This window comes from Rhinopithecus bieti, unplaced genomic scaffold (genome assembly GCF_001698545.2).
Source record: "Rhinopithecus bieti isolate Rb0 unplaced genomic scaffold, ASM169854v2 scaffold_7212, whole genome shotgun sequence".
Classification (NCBI taxonomy): Eukaryota; Metazoa; Chordata; class Mammalia; order Primates; family Cercopithecidae; genus Rhinopithecus; species Rhinopithecus bieti.
The window spans coordinates 3732543-3748153 of NW_016806198.1; the positions used below are offsets into that span (position 1 = coordinate 3732543).

The window sequence follows — 15611 nt, forward strand, 5'->3', positions numbered from 1 at the left end:
AACAGCTAGCTGGAGCAAGAACATAGTCCTTTGGTTATGGTGTACAGCTTCTTTTTGGGCATACAACTGCCTCCTGGTGGAGGAGAATGTCTCCAAGATCTTGTCCTTAGTAAGCATGACAGATTCAAGTGTGCCTTCACTTCACCACCTCTGCCTAATAGCTTTACTTTTAATCCTTTCGTCTTCCCAAGGCTAGCATCTACACCAGTGGAGATGGAACATTTTTAGTGCTAGAGAAGGATAGATGGACAGAAGCCCACCAACTTTGGCACACTGTCAGGGGGATCACAGACTCTAAACTAGCTCATTGACCCCAAGCTAAGATATTCTGCTTGAGGTCCTCTCCCGAAGGTGTGCCTTAGTCACTTCCTCTGCCTCCAAAATGTACAATCTCTCCTTTTCCAAACTCCTGGAATATGTGATCTCAATCATAGCCTTTAGTCTTCATTCCTATTATCTTTGTAAATCCTACCTAACCTTGAGGCTGGCACACAATGTGCACTCAAATAGTGCTGGTGCATGAAGGAGTCCTCTGCAAGTTGTCTTCTGCCCTCAGCATTCTAGAGAAACTGCCCTCATGGAGGAAATTCATGATCTTCTTCCAAGTCAGATTCAGTGCTAGGGCTGAACTCTGCCTTACCTAGTAAAGGGACTTCATGGGATAGTCTCCAAACCGTTAAACTTCACTATTCTCTTGATTCCCATAGCATTACACAGCTGGGCCTGTCTCTCAGACGTCTTTCTTGGCATCTATTCTTCTTCTCACTTTCTCTCACCTCTTTCCTCTGCTTTTTTCTCTACAAATTTGGTTTGGGGGCCAGGCATGGTGACTCTCACCTATAATCCCAACACTTTGAGAGGCTGAGGCAGGAGCATAGCTTGAGGCCAGGAGTTTCAGACCACTATCACTGTCACTATACAGTGAGACCCATCTCTACAAAAAAAAGATAAAAAATTAGCCAGGCATAGTGGCGCATTCCTGTAGTCCCAGCTACTCAGGAGGCCGAGGTGGAAGTATGCTTGAGCCCAGGAGGTTGAGGCTGCAGTGAGCCATTATCATGCCACTATACTCCAGCTTGGGTAACAGAGTGAGACCCTCTCTCAAAATGGAAAACAAACAAACAACAACAAAAAAAAAACTGCCCTTGGAAACCTTTCCACACACAGAAAAACCCAAGTCTGTATCTCCATTCCTAAACTACAAAACTTCCATCTCATTCTCTTTTGAGATAATTTGTGGCTACTTCATCTGTGTGTCAAAACAAAATCATTTTCCACCCAACCAACTCACCCTCTCTACTTTCCTATTTGGGTTTGTGTCCAGTGTTTGGTTTTCATCCAGTGTTATTTCCATCCAGTGTTATTTAAAATCTTACTTGGATTTTCCACTTCTATATCCATGACCCACATCCCATGCCCAGGTTACTACAACAGCCTCTTAAACGAAACAAAACATTTTTAACAGTTACTGTAAACCAGTCACTATCTTAAGTTCTTTATATATTTTGTCTACTTTAATCTTTATACCCTATGAATTTGTATCATTCTGATGTCTGTTTTACAACGTAAGAAAACTGAGGTTTAAACTCTTTAGAGATTAAATCATTTATTCAGACCATGCTATTCAGAGGTGGTGTCATGATTTAACTCCAGAATGTCTAGTGCCAGGACTCACTAAGCTGCACTGCATTTTCCAGGGTCCTCCAGTTCCTCTTTCATTTCTTCTCCCAGGTATCCTGTGCATCACTGCTGCCCGAAAAAATTCTTCTTTAATAGGGCACCATTTTATTAGCCTTTTGCTACAGAAGGAGGGAGACTTAACGAACAGGTATTGCTACATGAGCTTTCACTGACCAGCCAACACAGTGCCTTCTTCTGAGACTTGTCAGACTGCTCCCACTCCTTCTCCTGAGGACTGAGCTCCATCATCAACTCTCAACTCAACTGGCTGCCTTGATTTCAGTATCACTGGCACCTTCAGGCAATGGATGCTCCCTTTGCCAGAGCCCTTACTATTAATAGGTCAGCCTCATATCACTCCATCCAGAAAAGAGAATTCAGACACAGGTCCAAAGTGCTTTCTGTTGCATTTCAAATCCAGAGTCTTTCAAAACATTTTCACAACCTTCTGTACCTAGTGAATCCTATTGCCCACAAATCTTAACATCAACCAACCCATGCAGTCCACTTTCTTTAATTCTACCTGGTGACGTTAACTTCTGTTGCTGATGCATTTCCACATGCTGTCCTTCACCTAGAAATGTCTGCAGTATGACCCTTGTCTTTTCAAAATTTAAGCCTCATCTCAAATTCTATTTCATTTGTAATTCCTGCCTTAACTACTCCAATCCTTTCCCTTCTCAGAACTCATTGAACATTTGGTCTGCTCCACATTACTTATCTTTCACTAATTATACTGTGGTGTATTGTTTCATGTCTACAGAGCTAGGAGAGCATGTCAAAGTGATGCTTTCCAGAACCAAGAGAGAGTCTTCTCCACCCCCCAAGAAAAAATTCCAGAGTCACTCTTAGAAGACAGAACCAGCTTGCAACTCTCTAAGTGACATTACTCATCTTGAAGGGAAATCCTAGGCATTCAATCCCCACCTGCCACCTCTTTATAATATGCTATTGTATGTGACATGTGTGTTAGCCTTGTCTCCCCAATGAAACCATAAATTTTTAGAGGGCAGGGACCATGTCTTTTACTTGTATCCCCTGTGGCATCTATTACAGTTCTATCATGTGAGTAGCAAATACTCAGTAAATACTCCTTTATTATAATAACTCATTGATAATTTTCAACTTAAGAGCTCTGTGCTCAAATATTGATTCTTCTGATGTGTATATATAAGACCAAATGATTTTAAAACCAAAAAAAGCATTTCCCTCATTTTGTTCCCACAAGATAAGCAAAAATATTCCCATATCTTTCAAAGTATAGTACTAAAACCTTTTGTGCATGTGGCACATTTTGAATACCAGAATTTGAGAGACACACTTGAGAGGATTACAATCTCAAGCAATACCAAGCAGGTTAACAATAGCTGTGATGCAAGCATTTCTACACTGTAAGTCTCAGAGCGAATTTAAAGGCAAGTGTCCACAGTTACTGCAGTATTTGCTTGGTCACTCACTCTTCAACACTGTGTTGCTGTAAAGCAGTGCTGTTTACTTCCATGACCTCACTTTCTTATATTGTCATAAATTAAAATTCCAACCTGTTCTGATAAACACTTGGCACTGACTGTATGCTAAGGCTAAGCCTCTTATTTCCTGCCCCAAGGTGAACACTATTCTCTACCACAATGCTCAGAGCTCAAAGCACACAGCTCAATGTTCTATTTAACAGACATTACTGTGGCAGTGTGTAACCACAACTGTAGCAAAAATAAAGTTAATACGTTGAGCAAATTTGGGTGCATACTGTGAGGATTCAGATGCATCAGGGCTCACAATTGAGGTGCAGTTATAATACGGGTTCAAGGTCATTTTATTAAAAGAGGATACATAAATACCAAAAAGTATAACTTGAATAATTTATTAGCTTCTAAGAATTTATGTAAACTAAGTATTTTTCTGTCCTACAGTGACCAAAAGGAAGAAGTAAAATAATCATGGTGAAACACTACAGAATAGGTTTAGATGAAAAATATGAAGTAACAAAAAAGTGGTCTTTGAACGATCTGCAGATGATTGATGGAAAAGAAGCAGATACTGTAAGTGTTACATTTTATAAGGAGATGTGCAATCAATATGCTGGAGATCTTTATGTTCAATATCCTGCTTCATATATTCGTGGCATGTACTAAGTGTTAAGATGACATTATATTGCTCGTAAGTGGAATGGTTTAATCTACTGGGATGATGTACCGGTTTTTTGGTTCTGTTTTTATGAGTTTCAAGTGGAATTTTGTCTATTAAATTTAAAAGCACCTTTCCCAAGGGCCTCTTAACAGGTTAAACACAATCTACCAGTCAATCCTGAAAATTTAAATGCCATTTTTCCAGATATATGATGCTTCTACCATCACTTTCTCCCCACCACAATTTCCTCTATAAATTTAGGGGATTTCTTCCCTCATCCTCACATTTTACCGTCAGCAAGCCCACTTCATCCTCTAGAAGGATGGAAATCCTGTAATCTTAGAGTTGAAAGGCGAGAAAGAGTAGATACTCCAATCACTCCACTTGAGCCCTGGCAAGTGATCTTCACAGTCTGTTCTTGAACTCTGCTGTTGATGGGGAACCCTTCCCCCTTGAACTTTCTACATCCACAATGCTTACGTACTGACTCCTGAGGCTTCAAATGTCCAATTACCTTTAACTGCTACCCAGATTTCCCGTTGAGTAAAGTCCTATTGACTCTCCGCCCTCATACACTCATTATGGCATGGGTGGAAATGTATTATAACCGTAATCCTACAAACTGCAATTGTTGGGTTACTCTGTATTCCCTCTAGATGGAAAGCTCCTTAAAAATTAGGACCATGGTTTTCATCCTTTATCATAGCCTGATAGATGATAGGCACTCACTAAGTCTTTGTGGTATTATTGTTGAATGAATTAGAACTTTAAGCTCATTTATTTTTAATCTTAATAAATGCCATATTCTTCATTTGGCCTATTATTCCAACCTTTAAAATATTCTAATATCGTTATTTTTTAGTATCACTATAGTATGATTCAGATTTAATGAGCACAACATTTAGGACTTCATCCAAGTCAATAATAAAATTGATGAGGCAGGCAGGGCCAAGTATGTACCTCTAAATCATTGATGGTTACCATTACTGCTGCTAGTAGTACTGTTACTTGCTACCACCAATATTCAGTAAACTTTTATGAGGTGCCAGGAGCCAAGCTAAGCTCCTTTCATGTATATTTTTACATAATCATCATAAAACCTCATGAATTACATTATTCCATTTTACAGATGAAGAAAATGAGACTTAAAGAGATTGACTTGCCCAAGGTGACATAGCTATTAAGTGGTAGAGCTAGACGTTACCCAGAAATCTATTAATTTTCCTTCTTTGGATTGGTTGTTGAAAGTCTCTACACATTTATATATTCATTTATTCCTTCATTAATTTATTGAGAATTTATTGTATACCAGGCACTGCTAGGCTCTGAGGATACAGTAGAGAATTAGCCAAAAGCACTTATTTCTGCCCTAATTATTCATCTAACCTGAATATCTAAAATTCGTCATTTACTAAAATCAACATATACTATCTGCTGTTACCTTGACTTACCACCTTACAAACCTTTTTTAAAAAATTGGTGTGTTTGACATGACTTCTTGGCAAAAGAATGCTGGATTTCATTGCTGTGCTTCCTAAATATTCATGTAACACTTTTCTGACAATATGTTCTACCTAAATGTTTGATGCTTAGGAAATGGTTAAATATATCATTACATATTTATATGATAGAATATTATACAACCGTTATAAAATAGGCTTCCAAAAGAATATCTCAGAACACAATTGTTCAGTCACTTAACAAGTTTTCTAAAAATCAGCTAAATATAAAACATTTCTAAAATATTATGTCAATTTTGCATATTTAGTTTGTCATGTTATTGAGATATGAATCTTAATATTTTTACAAAAAATACATGTCAGTATATGTATATGTGTATATACGTATATGTAAAACAAACCAATACTTTAATAAGTTATCTCGGTGATAAGATTACAAATTTTTTAACTATGATTTTATTTTGTATATTTTTCTGTACTTGTCAAATTTCTATAATACTGCATTTAATTTGATCAGAAGTGCATGTCAAGTTCAGTAAGCTGTAGTTTCAGGAACTATCCCCACAAAATAACTATCCCCACCAATCTTTGGCCCATATTCCTTATCTCTTTTCTCCAGCTCTCAAATATTACCGATGCTATCATTGGTTTTTACAAGTTTGTTCAATGCCCAGGATTCTATTCACCAGGACTGTCAATTTAGACTCGTTTCAAACCAACTAACTGTGGTCTATTTTTTCCTCACTTTTCATTGCCTTTAATTCCATCCCAACATTGTTGATTCTTCCCTTTCCAATTTGAAGATTATTATCTTTCATAGTAAACAAGATACAAAAGATAAGCTGAGTATTTCTGGTTTTCTCATCACTTTAGGACTTAAAATATTAAATTGCCAGAAGAAAAACCATAATATCCAAAGAATAGTTCTTTGCAAGATTTATTTTCTATGGATGAAGTAAAAATATTCTGACTGTTTTAGGAATTTCTATTTCTCTTTTTTGGAATCAAATCCTTGGGGGTCAGCATTTATTACATTTTTTACATTTACGTGATTGCATTTAATTTATAAGAAATGTAATAATTTATATTATTACATTTACATATAAATAGCAATGATACAGTTTTATAGAGAGCAATTTTGAGCCAAAAAGTTGTCAACTTTAAAATGCAATGAAATTGAAATTGAAGTCAATTTATAAAGCAGAAATCAAAATGACTGGGGATTTGGAGACTGACTGGTGCAGCAGGAGACAGGATGATGTAGCAAAAACTGAGCTTGTGCTGATTGAGAGCTTGGGTTTTGTCCTGGCTCTGCCAATAACTAAATGTGTGACCTGGACTTCATATCTCTGGAAACCACTGTGTAATCTCAGGTAAAAACAGGAGATCAGTAAATGATTCCTGAGATCCCTTTTAGTTCTAGCATTCTATCAAAAGAGAGAGAGACAGAGACAGGCAGATTTGTATCCTATGTGCATGCATACTCAGGCTCCAATTATTAGGCTAAAGGAAAATATTACTCTTCTGCAAGTATCTCAAAGGCATGAGGGATATTATCTATCTGATGAGGAGCAAATGTTTGCAAGAGAAAACTCCCTAAGGAGCTTGACTGGTATCTGGTGATGCAATGGATATGATTTCCCTTTATGGAGATCCTTGGCAGAATTGTCTTTCAAGCTATAGTTATGAGCGCCAGAAAAAAAAGTTTTTTGAATGTGACTATAAAAGTGCTGCACTTAAAATCACACCACCTTTATACGTTGTTTTTTAAGCATGATTATGGTTTTTTAATTTTTATTTTATTTATTTATTTTTATTTCAATAGGTTTTTGAGAAGCAGGTGGTATCTGGTTACATGAATAAGTTCTTTAGTGGTGATTTCTGAGATTTTGATGCACCCATCACCCAAGCAGTGTAACTATACCCAGTGTGTAGTCTTTTATCCCTCACCGCTCCTCCCACCCTTTCCCTGAGTCCCTAAAGTCCATTGTGTCATTCTTACGCTTTTGCATACTCATAACTTAGCTCCCACTTATGAGTGAGAATATACGATGTTTGGTTTTCCACTCCTGAGTTACTTCTCTTAGAATAATGGTCTCCAATTCCATCCAGGTTGCTGTAAATTACATTATTTCTTTCCTTTTATGGCTGAGTAGTATTCCATGGTATGTCTATCTATCTATCTATCTATCTATCTATCTATCTATCTAATATTAATTATATATATATATAATTCTTCCTTTATCCACTGGTTGATTGATGGGCATTTGGGCTGGTTCCATATTTTTGCAATTGCAAATTGTGCTGCTATAAACATGCATGTGTAAGTATCTTTTTCATATAATGACTTCTTTCCATCTGGGTAGAAACGCAGGAGTGGGACTGCTAGATCAAATGGTAGTTCTACTTTTAGTTCTTTAAGGAATCGCCCCCTTCTTTTCCATAGTGGTTGTACTAGTTTACATTCCCACCAGCAGTGTAAAAGTGTTCCCTTTTCACCACATCCATGCCAACATCTATTATTTTTTGATTTTTTTGATTACGGTCATTCTAGCAGGAGTAAGGTGGTATCACATTGTGGTTTTTATTTGCATTCCTCTGATCGTTAGTGATATTGAACATTTTTTCATGTTTGTTGGCCATTTGTATATCTTCTTTTGAGAATTGCCTATTCATATCCTTTGCCCACTTTTTGATGGAATTGTTTGTTTTCTTCTTGATGATTTGTTTGAGTTCGTTGTAGATTCTGGAAATTAGTCCTTCGTGGGATGTATACATTGCAAAGATTTTCTCCCACTCTGTGGGTTGTCTGTTTGCTCTGCAGATTATTTCTTTTGCTATGCAGAAGTAAAAGCATGATCATGTTTTGTTTTTAACTTTTTTAAATGGTAATATCACAATCTTTAGGAACTGTCATTTATTAAGCTCCACACTCGTTTATATGATCATTCTCATGTAAATTTCACAGCAGCACTATTTAAAATAAGGAGAAAAATGAGAGTCAAATCAAATAAGCATTTTGCCCATGGAACAGTCAAAATGGTTGTCTAACTTTAAAATTCATGCTCTATTTACTGCCTCCTGCAAGAATTTTCCTATTTAAAAAACAAATTGCAAATATGTAAGTTGCTTGTATATGATGTTACATACTACGTGCCGGTGAATTATTAATACTCTGGTTTGGTTTAGTCCTTCTCTGCCTATTTGTTATTTGGGGCAATGTTTGCCTCCACTTCTCCTTTCTTAGGACTACTTCAGGTCAGTTCAACACATACTTGTTGAGAAATTAGTAGTCATCATGCATAAGTACTAAGAACATGATGATAAATAATGCAAAATCTCTGTCTTAAAGGAGAGTTAGGAATTAGGCAGATAATGAATGTGAAAGCATTTTGTAAACTTTATAAATGCAAGGCATCGTTGTTACTGCTATTAACAGTAGTAGTTATTATTTTAACATGTAGGACCTAGATCAGGTTTGGTTTCCACTTTTTCTTGAAATATTTCCGCTACAGATATAGCAAGAGCCCACAGGTAGTCTTTAGTAAATTTGTCAGTTTCAGTCGAATGATTCAATGGTCCTTGCTATTACCTTCAAAAGTAATTCCTTGCTGTAAAACTTCAAAGACAGCAAATTGGTGATCTATAGCATGCCAATAGCTAGCTATCGTGTATTTCTTCCTTTTACCTTTGAAATAGCACAAGGAACCAAGCTCCTACTAAAAAGAGAGAGAAACCTTTTCTATTTTCCAGAAGTCTGTGAGTTTATTCTGTGCTTTATTTATTCCCTACTCATCCTCTCCAATTCATTACATTGAGAAGACTTAATAACCACACAGTCTGAGGCATATTTTATTTGTATACTTGAAAAAACATAGATGCTTCAAAAATAACCTTTCTTATTGTTGATTTTTAGAAGCAATTACTTTGAAGTAAGTAGCTTTGGAAAGCCCATTTGTAGATTTTAGAAATATGTTTGATACTGATACTTTACAATCAATAAACATATCCAAGAGAATGTGAGAGAATCCAGGAAACCTAGCTACAGAATGGCTACAAACTAAATCATGTCTCTCATTCTTTTCCAGGACAATCCATTTTTTGATCTGCACTTCAAGAAAGTGTACAGTTTGGAGGCATATAGCTGTGCTTCTAAATATGCCTTTGCTCGAACGGTAAATAAGCTGAATCATGCATATCTTAAGAAGGACTTACAGATTGTGAACTTTGATTCTACATACATTAACGATGATTCCATTTGGTCTTCCAATAATAAGGATTGTTTGGTCCTTATGAGAATATGCTTTTATGCTTTCAATCTTGTGTGCTTGTCCGTATGTCGCTTGCCACTCTGAAGCTGTGTACCACATTCCTTCACCAGTGACCTGTGAAAATGGTTTCTCAAGCAAATACTGACTGTCATAATTTTGTTTTTTCCTTCATTGGTGATTATTATAATTTAAATAAAAATAAAGTAATGCTTGTGAATTGCAGTGAAATATATTTTAATGTAATCATTCAACATTCAAGACTTCTTGCCAATGTGATCCTTGGTAACTTTGGAAGGAACTATGCGGTTTTGACTAAATTAGTATTCTCCTAAAGAGTGTGAAGAAAAACCCTAAAAGGCCTAAGTATGTGGAAAAAGACCTTGTGTTCATGGATAAGAAGACTTAATATCATCAAGATGTCAATACTACTAAAAGTGATCTGCAGATTCAATGCAATTCCTATCAAATTTCCAATAGCCTTTGTTGCAGACATGGAAAAGTTGATCCTCCAAATTCATATGGAATTTCATGGGGTCCCAAATAGATAAAGAAAAGTACAAGAAAAGAAGTACAAAGTTGGAGAACTCACACTTCTTGATTTCAAAACTTATTATTAAAGCTATAGTAATCAAAACAGTGTGGTACCTATATAAGGACAAACCTATAAACCAATGAAATAGAATTGAGAGTTCAGAAATAAACTCATACATTTATAGTCAACTGATTTTTGACAAGGGTGCCCAGTCCATTCAAAAGAGAAAGAATAATCTTTTCAACAAATTGTCCTGGGATGACTATATATCTACATATAAAAGAATTAAGCTGGACCCCTACCTCACACCATATACAAAATTAACTAAAACATAAAACAAGAACAAAACATAGAGGTAAATCTATAGGACCTTGCATTTGGCAATGGGTTTTTGTGACATCAAAAGCATGAGCCAAAAAAAAAAAAAGATAAATTGGACTTTATTAAAATGAAAATCTTTTTGCATCAAAGGACATTATCAAAAAAGTGAAAAACCTACAAAATGGGAGAAAATATTTACAAATCATGTATTTTATAAAGGTTTAATATCCAAACTATATAAATACATTCTACAACTCAATAACAAAAAGACAAGCAATGCAATTTAAACATAGGCAAGAGCTTGAATAGACATTTCTACAAAGAAGATAGACAAATGGCCAATAAGCACAGGAAAAGATGTTTCATATCATTAGTCAAGAGAAAAATGCAAATCAGAACTGCAAAGAGATACCATAGCACTGACAATACCACTTAGATACCACTAAGGATGACTATTGTTTTAAAAATGGCAGGGGTGGGAGGGAATAAGTCTTGGCAAGAGTGTGGAGAATTGGAACCATCATACATTTCTGATGGGAATGTAAAATGGTGCAGCCACTATGGAAAACAGTTGGGCAGTTTCTCAAAAAGCTAAACAGAGAATTAATATATAACCCAGCAATTCCACTCCTAGGTATACATACACACAAAAAAATGGAAACAGGGACTTGAATAGATATCTGTACACCAGTGTACACTGTGGCATTATTTACAACAGCCAAAAGGTGGAAACGACTCAAGTGTCCATCGAAAGATGAATGAATAGACAAAAAGTGGTCCAACCAAACAATAGAATATTATTCTGCCTCAAAAAGAAACGAACTTCTGATACATACTGCAGTATGGATGAGCCTTGAACATGTTATTCTAGGTGAAATAAGCCAGACACAACAGGATATATATTGTATGACTGTCCTTATGTGAAATATCTAGAATATACAAATTCAGAGACAGAAGTAGATTAAAGATTTACAGGAACTGGGAGGACAGAAGACTGGAGAGTTATTGCATATCAGTTACAGAGTTATTGCTTATCAGTTTCTGTTTGGGGTGATGAAACAGTTTTGAAAATGGTGATGGTTATACAACCTTGTGAATGTAATTAATCCCACTGAATTGTGCATTTAAAATGGTAAAATAGCAAATTTAATGTTATATATAACCACGAGTTTTTTAAAAAATGTGATAAGCCAAAAACCATTGAACTGTACACCTTATACATGGGTAAAGTTGTATGATATGTGAATTATATCAGTATCTACATAATTATATAACCTAGATCTATAATCTATAATTATATCTAAGCCTATTAAAAAGGGAAAAAGTGGTCTTTAAAAAGAAGAAAATCTTGTCATTTGTGACAATATAGATAACCCTGGGAGACGTTATATGAAGTGAAATAAGCCAGGTCCAGAAAGACAAATACCATATGATCTCATTTATATGTGGAATCCAAAAATTCAGATTTCATAGGTGAGTAGAGTAGCGGTTACCAGCAGCTAGAGGGTTGGGAGGGTTAGAGGGATTAGGGAGATACTGTTCAAAGGATACAAAATGTCAGTTAGACAGGTGAAACAAGTTCAAGAGATCTATTGTATTATATATTATGATAACTACTGTTAATAATTACATATTGTTTACTTGAAATTTGCTTAAGAGAATAGATTTAGCTTGATTTACCCACTGTTCAATATATACGTATTTCAAAATATCATGTTGTACACCATAAATATATACAATTTTGTCCAGTGCTTTGGAAAGCCGCAGTGGGAAGATTGCTTGAGACCCAGGAAATTCAAGACCAGCCTGGGCAACGTGGCAAGCCACTGACTCTAGAAAAAAATTAAAAATTAGCCAGGCACAGTGACATGTTCCTGTAATCCCCATTACTCAGGAGGCTGAGGCAGGAGCCCAGGAAGTCAAGGGTGCAGTGAGCTATGATCGCACCACTGCACTCCAGCCTGGGCAACAGAGTGAGACTCTGTCTCTAAAATAAACAAATAAATAAATAAACAAACATGGGAGTAATTGCTGCAGACATGACCAACAAATTAATGCTTAAATTAGTGGGTAAAAGTTTAGGTAGAGATGGGATATTTTAATAGCCTCAAAGTGTTCCCCCTAACATATTTGTTGACTAAAAATGAAAAAAAATAGTAAGTTTGCAATGTAGACACCCGCTAGACATCATCTTAACCAGAGATCAAGGATAGCATTCCAGTATGGGGACATATCTGTATTGCATGCCACCGGATATGAGGCACTAAGAAAGGCACATCACCTCTGATATTCCTCCCAAATCCATAACCCTAGTTTAGCCATGAGACAGTATCAGGCATACCCAAATTCAGGGACATTCTACAAGGTACCACTCTTCGAAAGTGTCGAGGTCAGGAAAGACAAAGAAGAACTGAATGTATTTGTTTGCTAGGGCTGCCATAACCAACTATCACAAATCGATTGACTTAAACAACAGAAATTTCTTGTCTCACAGTTCTGGAGTCCAGAAGCCCAAAATTAAGGGGCTGCAGGGCTCGTTCCTTGTGAGAACTATGAGGGAAGGATCTGTTCCTGGCCTCTCTCTCTCGGGCTTGTAGATAGCCATCATCTCCTTGTCTTCACATCACCTTCATTCATGTCTTTGTACAAAGTTCCCCTTTTTATGAGGATACCGGTCATATTGGATTAGTATTGGATTACCACTCTATTGACATCATTTTAACTTGATTACCTGTATAAAGATAGTATCTCCAATTAAGGTCACATTCTGAGGCACTGGAGGGTAGGACTTCCACATATGAATTGGATGTAAGTAAACACAATTCAATCCATAACCCTGATGAACAGATTGGAAGGAAGTTTAAGGAGACATGAAAATGATGTACAATGTAGATTGCTAGAATGGATCGTGGAGCTGAAAAAAAATATTTGTGAAGAAGCTGGCAAAATCTGATAAGGTCTATAATTTAGTTAGTGGTATTATACTGAGGTTAATTTCTTAGTTTTGATCATTGTACCATGGTTATGTGAGATGTGTTAACTGGGGGGGAAGCTGGGTGACGAGTGTGTAGGAGTTCTCTGCACTATCTTTGCAATTGTTCTGTAAGGCTTTTTTTTTTTTTTTCCAAAATAATAAAGTAAAGATCTATTCAAGTTTATTTCCTATGAAGGAGCTAAAATATAAAGGCCATCATTTTACAGACAGCATCAAAATGTGGAAAAATTTGTTAGTTTAATCTTATTCCCTGAAACAAGTCATCTAGTATCTAGTTGTGTTGAGAATTGTCCATATTGTTGAGAGTTAACAAAGAGGGCAAGAGGTAAAAACAGCTTTTGATCAAAGCAGGAAGTGAAAATGATGATGTGCTTAAAAAAAAATCTCATATATCCTATGCCAAGTCTTGCATTGCCCTCTCCAATGAATAAAAACCCATCTATATAGTTCATGTGTTTGCTTCTTGGGGGAAAAGTTCAGACTGTGGTTAACAAAAGTGACCACTTCCTATATTAGAGTGATGTCTTTATAAAGAGAATAAAGATAGTATCTCATTCACCTTTGGATTATATACAGGAGGCACTCAAGATATACGTATTTAATTTTGACATAATTTTATAAAGGAAATATGACTTTTGAGGTATTTGTTGAAAACCTAATCACATTAGCACTACTTCCTCTTATGTTTCTTTTCTCTGCCCTTTGCATTCTCTGTCTTCTTTTCTCCCCCCACTCTTTCTGTTTAATTCCTCTGTAAGCCAAAATATCTTTATTTATCTACACTCTGTCCTTATATATTTTTTCTTTTACTCCTTTTTTGCTGTAACCATTGCAAGCAGTTTGAAACTCCTAGAGCCTAGGCACCGAGAGTGACAGAGTCACCCATACTGGCATTGAGGTTGTACACCACACCTAAAGGAGAATCAGTCCTATCATAAATGTAAATTAAGTCAGATGACAAAGTACAAGTGAGCTCTACAATTTTAGGCCACCCAGCTGAGTTCTGGAGCAGCGGACAAGAGCTACCTCCTTCATAAACCCTCATCAGCACACACAGAGAATACCCATAAACGTCCTCACTGGTGCACACTCCAGCAATTGTCTGCACTCTCTTTCTCTCTCTCTCTCTCTCTCTTTTTTTTTTAAGAAACAGAGCCTTGCTAATGCCCAGGTTGGAGTGCAGTGGTGCAATCATAGCTCACTGCAGCCTCAAACTCCTGAGCTCAAGCGATTCTCTCACGGGTAGCTGGCACTATAGGCACGTTCCACCACAGCTGGCAAATTTTTTTTTTAATTTTTTTTTAGATACTGGGTCTCACTATGTTGCCCAGGCTGATCTTGAATTCCTGGCCTCAAGCAATTCTCCTGCCTTGGCCTGCTAAAGTGCTAAGGTTACAGGAATGAGCTATTGCACCTGGCCTGCATCCTCTCTCGGCCACATTCTGAGCATCTCTTTGTATTAGCTTGTAACTGAACCCAGGTTCAGCTGCTTGCCACTTGAAAGCCTAACACAAGAAGTGAGGTTTGGTGGGAGAAAAAGCAGATTTTCACTGGAAAGCCTGCAAACTGAGAGGATGGTGAACTAGCATTCTAAGGTACCATCTCAAGTTTTAAAACTTACTATAGGATTTTTAAAGGGAAACTTGGTATGGGAGACATGGGAGTGGTGCAGGCTGCAGGGTCTGTATGTCTTGTTCCAATAGCTGTCTTGGGTAATTGCCCATCTGGAGGTCTGGTTGGTGTTATCTTGACTTCAACCAGATGATGGTGGACTAATTGTTCACAACTCCTCCTGAGCAGGAGGATTCTGTAGGGGCTTCATGCCTGGGTTGTTTCAAAATTAGCCCCTGAAATTTTAAACAAGCATATAGTTAGAGAAGCATGCATGGTGCAAGAGAGAGAAACAGAGTTTCAAAGTACATTTCAAGGTCATATTTTAAGACCCAAGAAAAAAGTTTTAAAATGCATCCCAAAGCTGAGATGCTTGGTTACAATCTGGTTATTTTCCCAATAATGCTATGTGACAAACAGTCATAAACTGAGAGGCTTAAAAACAAGCAGTTAGCTCTTGCTCATGCATCTGTAGGTTGACTGCAATATGGTTGATCCAGGCTGGATTAGGCTGGACTGGACTGGACTGGCCTGGGCTCCAAGCTTCAGGTTAGGTTCAGGTTTGCTCCGCATCTCCTTTCCTCCTGCTACCGACAACTACCCAAAACATTTTT

General features: G+C 36.8%; 1 protein-coding gene across 1 annotated transcript; it reads left to right on the forward strand.

Annotated features, from left to right (window-relative positions):
* Positions 1-3596: 3596 nt before the first annotated feature.
* EXOC1L (exocyst complex component 1 like) lies at positions 3597-9653 on the forward strand. The gene is made up of 2 exons (XM_017875190.1): positions 3597-3719; positions 9356-9653. Exons 1-2 carry the CDS (start codon positions 3618-3620, stop codon positions 9620-9622), a joined length of 369 nt encoding a protein of 122 aa, XP_017730679.1. The 5' UTR covers positions 3597-3617; the 3' UTR covers positions 9623-9653.
* The last annotated feature ends 5958 nt before the right edge of the window (positions 9654-15611 follow it).